The 16127-nt window shown below is 34.2% G+C and overlaps 1 protein-coding gene across 4 annotated transcripts; it reads right to left on the minus strand.

Annotated features, from left to right (window-relative positions):
* Positions 1-1106: 1106 nt before the first annotated feature.
* LOC107934292 (phosphoglycolate phosphatase 1A, chloroplastic) lies at positions 1107-13128 on the minus strand. Of its 4 annotated transcripts, none has more exons than XM_016866672.2 (11): positions 12639-13128; positions 12113-12180; positions 11798-11890; positions 11652-11723; positions 11181-11252; positions 4069-4128; positions 3851-3903; positions 3370-3467; positions 2350-2449; positions 1631-1734; positions 1107-1496 (listed from the first exon to the last, which is right to left on the minus strand). In XM_016866672.2, the coding sequence occupies exons 1-11, from the start codon at positions 12934-12936 to the stop codon at positions 1390-1392; spliced, it is 1125 nt and encodes a 374-aa protein (XP_016722161.1). In that variant the 5' UTR covers positions 12937-13128; the 3' UTR covers positions 1107-1389. The 4 variants fall into 4 exon arrangements, with proteins under 4 accessions (XP_016722161.1, XP_016722160.1, XP_040941896.1 ...); XM_016866671.2 differs by having other exon boundaries at positions 11157-11252; positions 12639-13073; XM_041085962.1 differs by lacking the exons at positions 1107-1496; positions 1631-1734 and having other exon boundaries at positions 2357-2449; positions 3299-3467; positions 12639-13073.
* Between the last annotated feature and the right edge of the window lie 2999 nt (positions 13129-16127).

The following is a 16127-nucleotide window of genomic DNA, read 5'->3' on the forward strand; positions in this document are numbered from 1 at the left end:
TCTTTTAGAATATACAATAATTACCTTGGTAACTCTTGTTTTTTTGGAGTGTTTCACTAGATCACCAAGGCTTTAAGTAGATAGGCTTCTCCATGTATTCCCTAAATCAAGCCAGTTTAAGACAGTCAAATAGCCATATTTAATCAGTTGACCTCCATAGGACATTCTGTGTACATTCGTCACAAGCATTGATCTAGAGCCCATACACTAGCACCTCGAAAATGATGTCATGTGATTTTAAAATGTGTCCAAAGCTTTAAAAATTTAAAAGTTGATTTATGGAATTTTTATAAAATCTAGCAAACGTTAATTTTGATTAAAAGAAAAAAATCAAAAGCAAATTTTGTGTCATGACATCACACTTATTTGTGACGATTGTCAAACCATGTAAAATGTGTCACAATTTAAAAAAAAATTCACATGCTATAGGTGTAACTTAATATAGTGAAATTACATTTTCATAACCAAGCAAAGTTAATTATTATATCATACAAAACTAGAAAAATGACGAGACATGTGACGAGACATGTCAACGCACAAGGTGGCTTGCCCAAGGGCAAGTATTTTATCCTCCACCTAGTCCAACCCAATATGAATTTAAATTAAATAATTTTAAAATATTTTAATTTAATTTAATTATAAAATTTTATAAATATTAATATAAATTATGTTTTTAATATTTTATTATTTTTAAATAATAAAATGAATAAATTAATATAAGTCCGAGTTTCTTTTTAATATTAGCTCACAACTCAACCAAGCCCAATTCATGGACATATGTGTGAGCAAAGAATACATAGATTTTGAAATTTCTTAGTTGGAAAAAGAAATTGAAATTCTAATTTTGAACTATCAAAAAGTTTGACGTCGAATTTGCCAAAAAAAATGATTTGCGACTCCAAATTCATATGCCTCGTCCCCCTTCCACAAATCCAAGTTATAAACGGATCAAAAAGGCAAGTCTCCCTTCCTGACGAGAGAAGATTGTTTTGATTCAAGCATTTCCAGATTTGAACGGGTATCCCTTCTGTGATGATTCACTTGGTGACTTCTTCCACCATAACATAAAACTAATGTTAAACATCCAATTTCATAGTACAAAGCTATGCGCTTCTAATTTGCAATTATTTATTGGATGAATTGAACAGCGTACCACAATCTTAAAAACCCCTTATAATTCGCAGTTATAATTTTCGAATAGCGAAAGAACAATCTACATTGCATCATTCATTGATACAATTTAAAACTGTTTTTAACCATTGCCCTTAATACAGAAATTTTTGCATGGCCAGAAAATGGAAGAAAGAATAGAATTTGCAAAGGGCTTCTTGATCTGATGGTAATAGTTGGCAAACTAGTAATGCAAGAGAAAACAAAGTCCTTGCATCATCACACTGTTGCAGTCTTGATAGAAAGAAAATCTGAGATCTTATTGGTGTAGAAATCAGGTTGTATGGAATTGCTGGGGCTTTGAAGCATTGACAAATTTGTCACGCCTGTTAAAAGAAAGATGGAACAAAAAAGGAAAAACTTCATTATAGATGTGTATTGCACCAGAAGGGTTTTTTTTTTTTATTATCTACCCGACCTGAGATTGGAAAAAAAAATCACAATGCAGTATTGGCTATACCTGAGAGAACAAGAAGAGTTTTGCAGCCACCGTTTTGTCCAAACAGAATGTCAGTATCTAATCTGTCCCCAACCATGCATATCTGTGACTTGAGGATGCCAAATCTGTTGAGTAACATGAAAACAATGCTATTAGAAAGCAATAACTATTATTTACAACTAAACAGTTTCCAGTATTCATTTGTCTAGCATCACCGCAGCCCTTGTAAATTAGACATTCTCCCGACAGAGTTCAATCATCTGTGAAGCAATCTATTGTTTGATGAGGTAGTCAAGTGTGAAAAAACACCAAAAATGGAAAAGGAGAAGCATTTGACAACAGATACAAATTGCAATCAGAAAAACGGTCCAGGAAAAGAAAGAGGATCATGTCTTCAGCTCTTTGCTACCCTATTTATAAGCATACTTATATCAAGGATGATAAAAATCTAGTTAACTCCATCGCTTTGTATGTCTATCACAAAGGATATTCTGACGCATTTCAACTCTACTTAAATCAAATTCATGTTTGTTCCCTACCGATAAAAATACAGTAAAATTAGTAACAAATTAAGACTTCTAGTATGGTATCTTACAAATAATAGGTATAGCAGTATAATGCCTACTTGGGCACTTAATAACCATTGTAACAATTAAACCAATTTCCCTGCACTAATGTTATCACTTGCTAAAGAAGGGAGAAGAAACAGAAAAAATGTATATAAAAATTAGAAAACATACTTGTTTGCGAGGTAGTCCATCATAAAAGTTGAGGGCTTTCCCACAACAAGTGGCTCACGTTGAGTAGATCCACAGATGGCACCAACCATAGAACCGCCACCTGAAATCAAGTATTGTCCTATAGGTGACTTACACAGTTGAGGAAAAATGATTGTATCATAAGAATATGTTCATACACCAAATTACGATGAATGAGTTTTAAGGATACATATCTTCCTAGAATGTCAAACGAACACATCACCTTGCAATTATGAAAGATTCGAATCATACTCTTCTGCTAATTTGTATAATAGTTAAACCTCAAAAATGCTGAGTTTTCTTTTTTGGATATTTCATTTCAATTGACAAATTAATGGACGTGATTTTTTATAGTACTGTATGGCAAAACAATCTTCAGCAAAATTTGAACCATAAACTAATGTCGACATATTTCCCAAGGACTTATTTCCCTTGAAAATAATTTTAGGCTGACTCCTTGGATTTAGGAAAGACATTTAGCAGAGCTAACTAGTATTGATGTCTCTCAAAGCATTATAACAACAGAAAGATATCCCATGTACCAAAAAGGAAAAGGGTACTGAGATATCAAACAACACGAAACTTTTGAGAATAGGGGAAAAAAAAGAGAAGCAAAGCACCAGCATATAAGAAAAAGAAACATGAAAAACATTCGGTAAGAAACAATATTCAGCCTTCATTTCCTATGTACCCTGAACAATTTTAGCTTATCAATTTTAACAAAAGAAACAACTCACTTAATGTGATGGGATTGTCTTGGTGGAACTCAGTAAATTAGTTACCAAATTGTTCTCCCCCGGCCCCTCCCCAAACAGTTAAAATAACCAAACTATTTGGCTCAATACTAGGTGAATGTAAAATGCTGTTTTGATAATTTATGGTCCAGAGTTCAGATAATACATCATAAGTACTTAATTCACAAGAGTTTTACCAAATGCTTATAGGAGAAGCAAATGATGTTGTGAAACACAAAAGTCCAGTTAAGGGAGCAGTGAATAGAACCTGCCCATTCCTGAGCATCTGTGAGATGAGTGACAGCATCACGATTTGTAGCAATGAAAAGACAACCAGGATTTTCACGGATACAAAGTGTCCCATACCTCCATTAATTGAATAAAACAATTAGTAACCTCATAAAAATAACAAAACCATAAATATTTAGCTTGCATGTATTTGTTAAAATAGTTATGCATACAATGTAGTAGTACACAATCCTCTATTGAAAGTTTGACTCATCACTTTCATTTCCAAACTCTTTACATTAAGAGCATTAATTTAGTCCCAAGAATTGCAGTTCACTTTAATTAAAAAATGTCATTTTTCAATTTAAACCATCACTCCTTAGCTACCATTCAGCAGTAATGTGAAATAAAATGTTCGTTGATGTATTTAATCCTGTTTGTTTTAGGTATCCTCTGGGTATGTAAACTGTTTGCCAGTCATGTGCACATACATTTGTGTTATTAGACAGTGTAGAACTTACTGGACTTTGTAGTAGTTGAAGTATCGATCAAATCCAACAACAACAGCCCCAACCTATATAGCAAAAATGAAAGTTCAAAAGCTGCTTTCTGTTTGCTTAGACCCAAGAAGTTAACATTAAGGCCATTGAGACAATTTCATTTTCATGGTTTCAGTAGTTTAAGGGAAAAAAAGGAAAGCAAGACAAAGAGACAGCTAAGAAAAATGATAAGACTTCACATCTTTATCATGCTCCATTAAAAACCCTGGCTTCAGTTCTATCTTCTTTCCACCGTCCTCCTACAAAATAATTAAGACATAGCATAAAAATATGCCAAGAGAAAACCACATAAGAGATGACAGATAAAATAAAAATGCTACTAAGAAGTGAATTCAACATGATTGTCAAGTGCTATGGTTTGTATGGTTAGACCACATCCCCGCTGCCCAAACTTACTACACAGCCTGTGGGTGCAAATTACAGCAGTAAAACCCCTCAAGCAAAATCAAACATGTCAAGGATCATTTCCAGTTGAGTATAAAAATGCTACTAAGAAGTGAATTCAACATGATTGTCAAGTGCTATGGTTTGTATGGTTAGACCACATCCCCGCTGCCCAAACTTACTACACAGCCTGTGGGTGCAAATTACAGCAGTAAAACCCCTCAAGCAAAATCAAACATGTCAAGGATCATTTCCAGTTGAGTATTAAAAGCTTGGAAACATAATATGGTGCACAGAAGTTTAAATAGATATATTATCATCAATATAGATCTTTGTGCCAGCTGAATACATGGCATACTGCCCTGCCGATTTCAGTTTTCAACAAAGAGTGATGTTGAAAACAGGAAAAATGAAGAAAACCCAAAACAAAAATATTAGGATCTGCTATATCCTTTTTCTTCTTATATCGAATAAATAAGCTTGTAGCAATTACTTTTACCTAGATTGTTCACCAGAAAGTCTAAATTTTCATTATATCAAGAGATGCCAGACTCCATAGAGTAAAGCAAAGTTATTCAGTTAGGAAATATATCGAGTAGGGATATCAATCTTACAATCAAATTTGTCGAGGTATTAGCATAATATTAGGGATTGTAATTATGTGACTTAAGCTGTCAATTAGGATTGTAGATATTTCTTTCCTTATTTCGTATGTGTTTTGAGCGTATAAATACCTATGCTAGAAAGAAATATGACAAAGGCATTTTTATTCAAAATTATATTTTCTTTCTTTCTTTTTTGTTCAAACCACAGCAGCCTAAATTGGCAGCAGCCAAAAACCGTTTCTTTTTTTCTTCTCTTTCTCTTTTCTTTTTCTCTCTTTTCTTCTTAAATTAACATGGTATCAGAGCCAGGTTATTCTCACCACACCTACCATTGAAGAGCCCACCCTTTGTCAAACTTTCTGACCAAGCATCGTCGTCAAAAGCTATAAGTGTTTCTCCCACGTGCCGTCACAAACTCCTAGACTGTCTCCAACGCATCAGTGCATGGGCCTTCCTTCGACCACCATCTTTTGTCTCAAACCTCCCAAAACTCTCGCTCTGCAATTCCAAATCTAGTGCTGTTATCCACCTATCATTCCGACTCTCCTTGGTATTTCTTCTTGACATCCTCTCTATAATTTTGGCTGAAAGTTCAGGGGATAAATCAGTCATATTATTTGGGAAAGATTATGATGAATACTTGAAATAGAAAGCATCAAAGTAGCAGTCATTCTCTTCCTCCATGGTTTCTGTTCTATCAGGTAATTCCTTTGCTTGCCTTAGACAGTCATTCAATACCTTTTGGATACTTGATTCAAGTGCTTCTGATCTCATTTACGGTAGCAAGAACCTTTTCTCTTCTCTTATCCCTCCTTTAACTTCCTCTACAGCTACACTTGCTAATGGATCCAAAACTGTCATTAAAGGGGTGGGAGAAATCTATCTTCTTCCTTCCATTCCATTAGTGTTAGTTTTGTACACCCCAGAATGTCTATACAATTTGATTTCCATTAGTAAACTTTTCAAACAATTTAATTGCAAAGTTATCTTTTATTCCCATTTTTGATTGTGTAGGATCGAAGTAAAGGGAAGATAAATAGTGAAGGACGTAAGTCACATGGATTATATTATATTTCTTGTGCTGCAACTTTAATCATCTTGTCTTCCAATACTTCTATTGATCTTCACAGTCGATTAGTCATCCTAGCCTCTCCAAACTTAAAAGAATGATTCCTAGTTTTTCTAAGTTATCTTCTTTAGAATGTGAGTCATGTCAACTTGGTAAACACACTCCCACTTCTTCAAAACAATTGAATAAAAGAGACTCATCTTTATTTAGTCTTGTTCATTCTCACATATGGGGCTTGCATCGTGTTGGTACAACCTTTGGTTTCTATTATTTTGTTACTTTTGTTAATGACTATTCTCATTATACCTAGTTATTTCTGGTGAAAATAAGTATAAACCGCTTGATATTTTCAAAAAAAATTTATGCTTAGATTTTTAATCAATTTGGTGTTTCTATTAAAGTTTTTCGTAGTGATAATGCTCCAGAATATAAAATATCTTAACCTCTTCAGGAATTCATGGCCCCTAAAAGGATCATCCACCAAGCTTTTTGTTTATATACCTCCATAGCAAAATGGAGTAGTCAAGTGTACAAACCGCCACCTCAATGAAACTGTTTGTACTACACTTATTCATCATTAAAAACTGCTACCTCAATGAAACTGTTTGTACTACGCTTATTCATCATCAAGTCCCACTTTGTTTTTGGGGGTGCTGTCCTTACTTCTTGTTATTTGATTAACCGTGTGCCTTCCTCTGTCTTACAAAGTCAAAGTCCTCATTCCATTGTCTTCCCCGATCGGTTGTCTTATCCCCTCTCTACTCGGGTTTTTAGTTATACTTGCTTTGTTCATAACTAGACACCAGGATAAGACAAACTTCTTCCCAAGGCTATTAAATGTATCTTCTTAAGGCACTCTCGACATCAAAAGGGTTACAAATGTTACGATCCTATTACTTACAAACATGTTGTTTTTGCTGATGTAACCTTCTTTGAGGCTACTCCATATTTCTCCTTTACATCTCTAATCCAAAATGAAATTGTTGAAGCCCTCCCAACTCCTATCTTTCCTATTGCTAATAATACACTTTCCACTAAATCTCTTCATGTTTCGTCGTGCCAGTTCACATGCTCCTAATCTTCCTTATGCAGATACAAGTCAGGTAGCTATTCCAAGTGACTTATCTCCTACATTACCATCGTTTCCACCTTTAATTCTACCTCAAACGGAAGAGCAGGCTCCACCTATTGCTCTTAGAAAAGGTATCCAATCATCTCAAAATTCTTATCTAATTTACATTTGTTTGATTTGTCATCGTTTATCACCATCTTATTATGCCTTCACCTCATCTTTATCCAATGTGTCTATACCTAAAATTGTTAGCGAGGCAAAGGCTGATCTTGGATGGCAACAAGCTATGGTGGAAGAAATGAATGCTCTTAATGCTAATCATACGTGGGATCTTGTCCCCCTACCACCGAGAAAGACTGTTGTTGGATGTCGATGGGCATACACAGTTAAAGTTGGTTCAGATGGTAAAATAGACCGGTTAAAGGTGCGTCTGTTTGCGGAAGGTTTTTCAGAAATTCCTGGTCTTGATTATAGGGAAACTTTCTCGTCAGTTGCTAAGATCACTTCAGTTTGCCTCTTGATCTCCCTTTCCACAATGAATCGTTGGAGTATTCATCAGCTACACATTAAAATGCTTTTCTTTAGGGGATTTAAATGAGGAAATTTATATGGAGCAAGCATCTGGATTCATTGCTTAGGGGGAGTCTGGACTAGTATGTCGATTGAGGAAATCTCTGTATAGTTTAAAACATTCCCCTAGAGCTTCGTTCGGATGGTTCAGTGCTGTCATTAACAATTTGGGATGAAAAAGAGTGAAGCTAATCATTGTCTTCCATCGTCATAACAATCATGGTAAGCGCGTCTATTTGGTTGTTTATGTGGATGATATTGGCATCACAAGTGATAATCAGGAAGGAATAATGCAACTCAAGCAACATCTTTTTGACCATTTTCAAACTAAAGATTTGGGAAAGTTGAACTATTTTTTGGTATTGAAGTGGCACAATTAAACACAGGTATTATGATCTCTTAAAGAAAGTATGTGTTGGATATTTTGAAAGAACTAGGAAAGCTGGATTGTAAACCTGTTGGTTCGCCTATGTATCTTAATGTCAAGCTTATTCCAAGACAGGGGGAACATTTAAAAGATTCTAACCAATATTGAAGGTTGGTTTGGAAATTGAATTATCTTACTATCGCATGTCTTGATATTTCTTTTCAGTGAGTGTGGTTAGCCAAATTCTTTAAGCTCCATATGATAGTCACTAGAATGTCGTAATGCGTATCCTTCAATACGTCAAAGGTGCTTCTACACAAGGTCTGCTGTATGGAAATAAGGGACAAACGCAGGTAGTTGGATGGCAGGATCTGCTTCAGATAGGAGGTCTACTTCAAGATATTGTGTCTTCATTGGAGGGAATTTAATATCATGGAAAAGCAAACGGCAAGATGTGGTTGCAAGGTCAAGTGCAGAAATGTAGTTCATTGAACTAAGCCTCTAGTCACTTGTGAACTTATCTGGTTGAACCAGTTTCTTCGGGAGTTAAGACGTAAACTTGACAGCCTAATGAAGTTAAGATGTGATAATCAAGCAGGATTACATATTGCTACAAATGTGGTGTTTCATGAAAGGACGAAACACAAACAGATAGACTGTCAAAGGACGAAACACATACAGATAGACTGTCACTTTGTCAGAATAAAGATCAAGTCAAAGTGTATTGAGTTATGCGCCTTGGCGTAGGATCTAGTAACAAGTCTAGACGAGAAAGAATTCTTGCTTCAACATAAGGTTACTCAAAGGGCAGATTCGTCCTTGACTGAACTCCCTCTCAAAATAACGTTTCTTTTTTATAAAATAATTGCTTGCCTCTTTATTTCATATTGACAATCTTTTATAGACTGTTAATAACAAAAGAAAAGAGTCTTAATTGACATAAAATAGAATTCCTAACTTAAAATTTATGAGGAAACAAAAACCTAATATAATAGAAAAAATAAGTAAAACTAAAATTCTTAATAAAACCTGATATAATAAATAAAACTAAAATTCCTATTGCAATAAAAGTGCCCATATCATTACTCCACTTCTCGGAGTTGAGCTTGTCCTCAAGCTCAAATTCAGAATAAACTTCAGAACTTATCCAAAATTATCTACCTCATCATCATCTTGCTTGCCTTTAACATATGGTACTTTTATCCAAAATAACCTTTTACATTTGTATCTCATGGAATAAGACTCGTCACAATTATAACACAACTCTTTAGTCTTTCTTTCCGCCATTTCTGTCTGTATCAATCTCTTAATAAATGGTGCAGAAGAACCTATTTTGCTGTTGTTCCCTGTTGGTTTTGTTGTTTGTCCCCCTCCCTTTGCAATGCTCTTAGTTGTTGGAATGATTGAATTGCTGCCAATGTTTTGGGAAGTTGGCCAATTCAAGATGGCTTGAGATGATAGTTTGGAAGAGACATTTTGTTTACGTTCCAATATTCGAGCCATATTCATTGCAACTCCAAGATTTTCCGGTTGTAGCATCTCAATATTAATTCTAAGTTCCTCGATCAACCCGGCAGTAAAGAGATTTACTTGTTGTTGAGGCTTAAGATCAATAATCCTAGCCAATAGTGATTGAAATTGGCGTTGATATTCCTCTACATCCCAGTTTGTTTCAAGTTGGCAAGTTCTCCCAAGGGGTTATTACTCATAGGTGGCCCAAACCTTACATGACAACACTCTTTGAAGCGCCCCCAATCAAGATTTGCCTCCTCTTCTTCCATTTGATCAAACCACAATTGTGCCTTTCCTAAAAGATGGAATGATGCTAAGCTTACTTTGTCTTCTTCCTTAGTTCGTTGATTGCTAAAAAAATTTTCGCATCTTTTCAACCAACTTAAAGATCTCCAACACCATCATAAGTGGGAAATTCCATCTTAGAGTATCGTGGCACCATGCACCCATCATGTTGCAAGTCTAAATTCCTTTTCCTACCTTCGCCGCTGCCCTGTTCTTCATTATTCTTCTCAGAATCTCCTTTCGTTATCTTTTGGATCGAAAGAGACAATATCGCCACCTACTCCTCTAATGCTTGTTGCCTTGTAGCCATTTGTTTCATGAAAGCCTCCAACTTGGCTGTCAAAGGCTTTTTGTCACCCATGACAGCTAGCTCGAATACCAAGTTGTTATGCGCCTTGGCGTAGGATCTAGTCACAGGTCTAGACGAAAAAGAATTCTTACTTCGACCTATGGTCACTCAAAAGGCAGATTCATCCTTGACTGAACCCCTTCTCAAAATAACGTTTCTTTTTTATAGAATAATTGCTTCTCTTTATTTCATATTGGCAGCCTTTTATATACTGTTAATAACAAAGTAAAGAATCCTAATTGACATAAAATAGAATTCCTAACTTAAAGTTTATGAAGAAACAAAAACCTAATATAATAGAGAAAATAAGTAAAACTAAAACTCTTAATAAAACCTGATATAATAAATAAAACTAAAATTCCTATTGCATATTGCTACTAGTTTTGTCAATTCTAATGATTAGTTAGCTAACATTCTCACTAAATCTCTTAGGAAACCTCGGATTCAGCATATATGTTACAAGCTAGGAGCATATGATCTATATGCTCCAACTTGAGGGGGAGTGTTGAGATATTAGCATAATATTAGGGATTGTAATTATACGATTAAGGCTACCAATTAGGATTGTATAGTTTTCTTTCCTCATTTCGCATATGTTTTGAGTGTTTAAATACCTATGCTAAAACGAAGAATGATGAGGGCATTTTTATTCAAAATTCTATTTCTCTTCTCTCTTTTTTGGTCAAACGGTAACAGCCCAAATTGGCAGCAGCCATCAACCGTTTCTTTTCTTCTCTTTCTCTTTTCTTTTTCTCTCTTTTCTTCTTAAATTAACACAATTAATCAAACATCAGCTACTAGCATCTTTTAATGACTTGTGGAATGAGGAGAGGGCTATGGTAGAAGAAATTCACAAAAGCCTACTTTTTTGTCGTATTACTGCTAACTTTCATCTTTAATTTAGTGAAATAATCCTTAAGATGTTTACAAGAGTTTAACAAATTAATGAGAGGACATCAAGAAATTTATTGCTATTTTCCTTGTATATATATATATTATATATGATCAGCAAGCTTTGCAGATTCTATAATGTTTCAAGAATAACTGATGTTACATGCAAATTGAAATACTTGCATACCGGCCCACCAAGGTATTGGAATCCCGCAAGCTCAAGCTCCTTTAAGATGCCATCCTCACCAATGACATAAACCTATATCATGATAAGTTATCAGTCCATAATCATTCATATGAAATCACCAAATTTATAATTAAAAGTAAATTTTAGGAAGATGGATCAAAACTGAAATTCGGAAAGCAAGAATATTGAGAACAAATGCTCATTGATATATAAAACTGATAAGATAATGAGGGTAGTAAACAGTGAATGGAAAAAGATGCAACATTTAGTATTATTTATGATATCATACAAATAGAACATACATGTGATACACACATATACATATCACAAGTGAAGGCATTTAAATAGAGGCTGATAGCATTTTAACCATCTAACACAGTATGCTAAAAGTTTATTGTTCATGCCAGTCCATCTGACAGCAGATTTCCAGTTTTGCTAGGCATACAACTTCAAAAATTCAACAATACTTACTTTTTTATCTTTTGGGAAATTAATGGACTTCAAATATGCAGCAGCAGCAAATGAAGAAGCAAAAATTTCCTCCTGAAATCATTAATCAAGTCAGAACTTATGATCGACATCTAGATGTAAACACCAGTGACGATTAACAGACTAACCTCATTAACATTCAGGCCAAGTGTCTCAAATTTTTTACCATATTGTTTCCTGGATTTGGTTGAGTTATTCGTGACAAAAACCAGTCTCTTTCCCTGAGGAACAATAGGAACAACTTGTCTATTAACCATAAAACATTGCCCTATTTTCAATATGAAGTTTGCTGCAGCTTTACTTAATTCCTAACATGATATATGTGCTACTTTTTAACTTTAAGGAAGCAAGTTAAACAAGGAAAATAAGATTAACAAAGCAACTTGATTTTACAAATATCCTCGGGGATACAGAAATGCACATATCCAGGCTCAATTACAAACCTTTGACCGAAGCATATCAAGAGTTTCAGGGACTCCATCTATTAATTTATCACCCTTCCATATAACTCCTGCAAAATATCCGTCTGTTAGCAAAAAATTCTTTTGGTCACAACATCAATGCCAATCAATAAAGCTAATTATTGGACTCATAATTTATCAGTTCCATAAAAAACATATGCCTTATCAATTTATCAAGAAATTGATTCCCAGAACAAGGGTTCATTCTTTTTTATTGAATTTCTTAGCATTTCTTAAGCTTGGCTAAAGGTGTAATTGGCAGACAACTATTTTTCTATAATGATGTTAGTCATAGTTACATCATATCTTTCATCAGTTTCTGGAAAGCATTTTCAAGCGAATAGCCACATTATTCACTAAAAATCCATCAATAAGCATTATTAGATAGAAATTAATCAGTACCACCACCATCCATAGACAATACTTTTTTTTTCGTTTTATTTTATAGAAAAGGAAATTAAAAGTAAAACCCATTATAGTGAGATAGAAAAGAAATTAAAAAGATGACCATCACAATCAAAGATGAAAGTCTCGACGGAGGCGATAAGCTCGTCGGCGTTCTCCAAAGGTTGAGCGGATGCCTTTGTTCTTGTTGTAAAACCCTCCATTGATCTAGCAGACTTGTTGGGACTGCAATTGCTAATACTCGTGCATTTGATGGCCAAAGCAGAAGCAGAAAAGGAGCTGAAAGAAGACAACCTTTTGAGACACAAGAACCGATGAGGTGTATTGATCACAAACTTCGAAGATGAAGATGAGGCAGCCGTAACAGAAGCTGCCACTGAAACTGCTGCTTTGGTTGCCATCTTCTCCCCTTGTTTTTAACTTCTTTTCTATAATTTTTATTTCAGTTTTACGAAGTGTCGGTACTTTTGTGGCCGTTATGCTTTAGCAAGTTTGAGTGGTGGCATTTTGCCTTCTCATCCATTTTTTGATTGGACCCCTAACCTTTTTCTCTTTTGTTTTTTTTTTTCTCAGTAGCAGGTAATTATATTTATGTTTTTCCTTCTACATTCTTTCCTTCATTTCATATAGTTAAGAATCTAGGTTAAATTTGACCTTAGCTTAAATATTTTATTTTTTTACTCAATTTTTTGAACTTTCACTTAATTATATTTGTTCTTTTGGTCTATTTTTGTTAAGCTTTGTTAAGTATTTGACAAGTGGGTGAGGTGGTAGTCTAAAAATTAGTTAATAATAAATTTAACCTTCACTTTTTATATATTCTGTCAATTTAGGCATAGTTTTTTTTTGAAAAACCCCTAGCATTACAAATTGATCCTAACTTTAAAAAAAATACACAATATTTTTCAAAATATATAATAAATTTTAAAAATATATAAATTGCATTAAAATCATAAAACTAACTAAAATCCTCTCATCTTTTTTTTTTGGTATTCTCCATATCGATTTTATAACCCATGTTTGAGTTTTATGGAGGCTCCTCCTGACAATGTCATTTCTAAGGTTCAAACCTGTGTTCTCCCCTTAGGAATGTAATGTGCCTTACCATTGTACACAACCATCTATTAGTAAATCCTCTCTCATTTACATTCCTCTTTTATTCTCTTTCGATATTATCGGGCTTCATTGTCGTCGACACCGAAAATAGAGGCTCTTATACTGTATTCGACTGAACTTGTTCAGTCTTTCAAGCCAACGAAGAATATTCCTTTAAAGGAAGATAGCATAAAGCCTTTGACGCATGTCGCTTCCATTGTACCTGACAAATGCGATGCTTTTCACCATCTTCTTTTGGGTGGTTTATTTTTTCTTTCCTATTGGCGTGAGAAGATCTGAACATCCACGCCATCTCCACATCATCACTTTTCTAAGATCATTGTTATTCTCTCATTTTTCACATTGTTTATTTAGCTTTTGTGTTTCTTTAGGCTTTACTTCTGTAACACCCTATATGTCATAGCCAACACCCAACTTGGTAAGATATTATCTGTTTTGGGCACACATGGCCATCACGGCTTTATTCTTGGGAGTATCCATACACCCTTAAAAGGCCTTTTACCACTTAAGTGTTACTACCCATTTTATATAGTCTAGGTTTCTTGTCGCGTGTGAATATGATAGGTGAATTGTGCAAGTATACACTTCGGATCAAGTAATAAAATGATAAATAAGATAGTATCCACAAGGATTGGATTAGGTATAAAAGTGGTCAAGTTACTTTATAACGAATTATGATTAATGCTATGGCAAAACAAAGATAAGTATGTAGTGGTAATTTAAAGGAATAAAAATGCGTGTGTAACTGATAAATAATGGGAAATGTTATGACAAGTCGAAAGTGAAAATACAATGGCAATTACAAGAATAATTATGTGAATAATATGCAAACGAATAAATAAATAACTAAGAATGTTATGGCAAAGATACTACGACAAAGGGTAAAGGGTCTACGGTGTTGATTTGGAAGGTTTAGATTACTAAGAATCTGCCATTACTTTCAGTAATACCTTAGCAAAATCTTACTCAATCTACTATTCAGAAAAGACATAAAATGACTTGCTTCTTTCGAGAGCAAGATCACAAGTTACCTGGCCTGTGTCTATAGGCCTTGGCACGATACCCTGCACTATTTTGTCTTCATTCTATATGAACACTGCTCTATGTCTAGAGTCTACTACAAGTAACTCTTGAGTACTTGCTCCTACCATTCAATTACGATCTCACTACTCCAATCTTTTCAGAATTAGATTAGTTTATGGGCATGCTGCACAGCCGTCTATATCTAGGGATTACACACATACAATTTTAGAAATAAAAACAATTGAATGAAACAATAAATTAATTTAGATCTTGTAACATCTTAAATTAGGGCCTAAACGAAAAAGTGGTTTCAAAACCACAAATCTAAGGTGGAAATATTCCTATTGATGAAGTTTTAAGGTCTACTATGTGATTTAATAACTGTATGAAAATATCAACAAGAAATTTTACCAATAAGGTGTCTAATTGAGTTATTAAAACTAAATTGTAATAAGTGAAAAACACGTGTTCTAGTTGAATAATGGGGCTTAAATGTGATGGGATTTCAAATGTGAAGTCCTTATTTAGTAATTATACCATTATATGACATTATGGACAAAAATGGATATAGTAAGGATAAAATCTCAAGGTTTCAATGGAAGGGCATTTTGGTCCATTGGTTATTAAAAGAATTAAAAGGGAAAAATAGTTAAAAAATTTTTCCATCTTCATCATCCTTGGCTGAAATTTTCAATAAGCCATAGCTAGGGTTTCTTTCATCTTTAAAGCTCAAAAGTAACTGCATCCTAGCCCCGTTTTTAATGTTCTTTATATTTTTAAAATCCTCGTAGCTCGATTTAGCTATTTCTACCCTTAATTTAAGCTAGGGTTCATGTTCAAAATTATACCCATGAATGATATGCTTGTGCTTTGATGTCTAATGGAAGAATATGGAGGTTTGAGGTGTGATAACCCACTTTTACTAGGTGGTTTTTGGTGGAATTGATAAAAAAGGACCTAATTGTAAAAGTTGTAAAAACTATGTGTAAATGTATGAATAAATGAAAAATTTGGGTTGGTATAAGAGAGAAAATGATTCAACTAGGCTTGAATAATGAGAAAAATAGGGTACTTTTCATTTTACGAGCCTAGGGGCAATTTCATAATTTTGTAAAACTTTAGGGGCAAAATTATAATTTTGCCATAGTTTGATTTTTGGACTGAATTGAATAGTGCGTGTATTAAACAAGTTAAATTTTCTATTCTAGATCAAGAGGGACGAGGAATAGACATTGACCGAGGAAAAAGCAAGGTTGTGGATTAAATTGCAAATTGTCACATTTTGCACTGAGGTAAGTTGTGTGGAAGTAATTTAACAATTCCATTATCATGCGTTTAATAATTTATGTTTTATGATATATGTATGAATGCCCTAATGAAATTGGCTTGTGATGATTTATTGAAAGTTTGGTGATAGCTTTATATCTCAGAAACCCCGGGTGACCCTGAGGAA

Source organism: Gossypium hirsutum, chromosome A02, assembly GCF_007990345.1.
Source record: "Gossypium hirsutum isolate 1008001.06 chromosome A02, Gossypium_hirsutum_v2.1, whole genome shotgun sequence".
Taxonomy (NCBI): domain Eukaryota; kingdom Viridiplantae; phylum Streptophyta; class Magnoliopsida; order Malvales; family Malvaceae; genus Gossypium; species Gossypium hirsutum.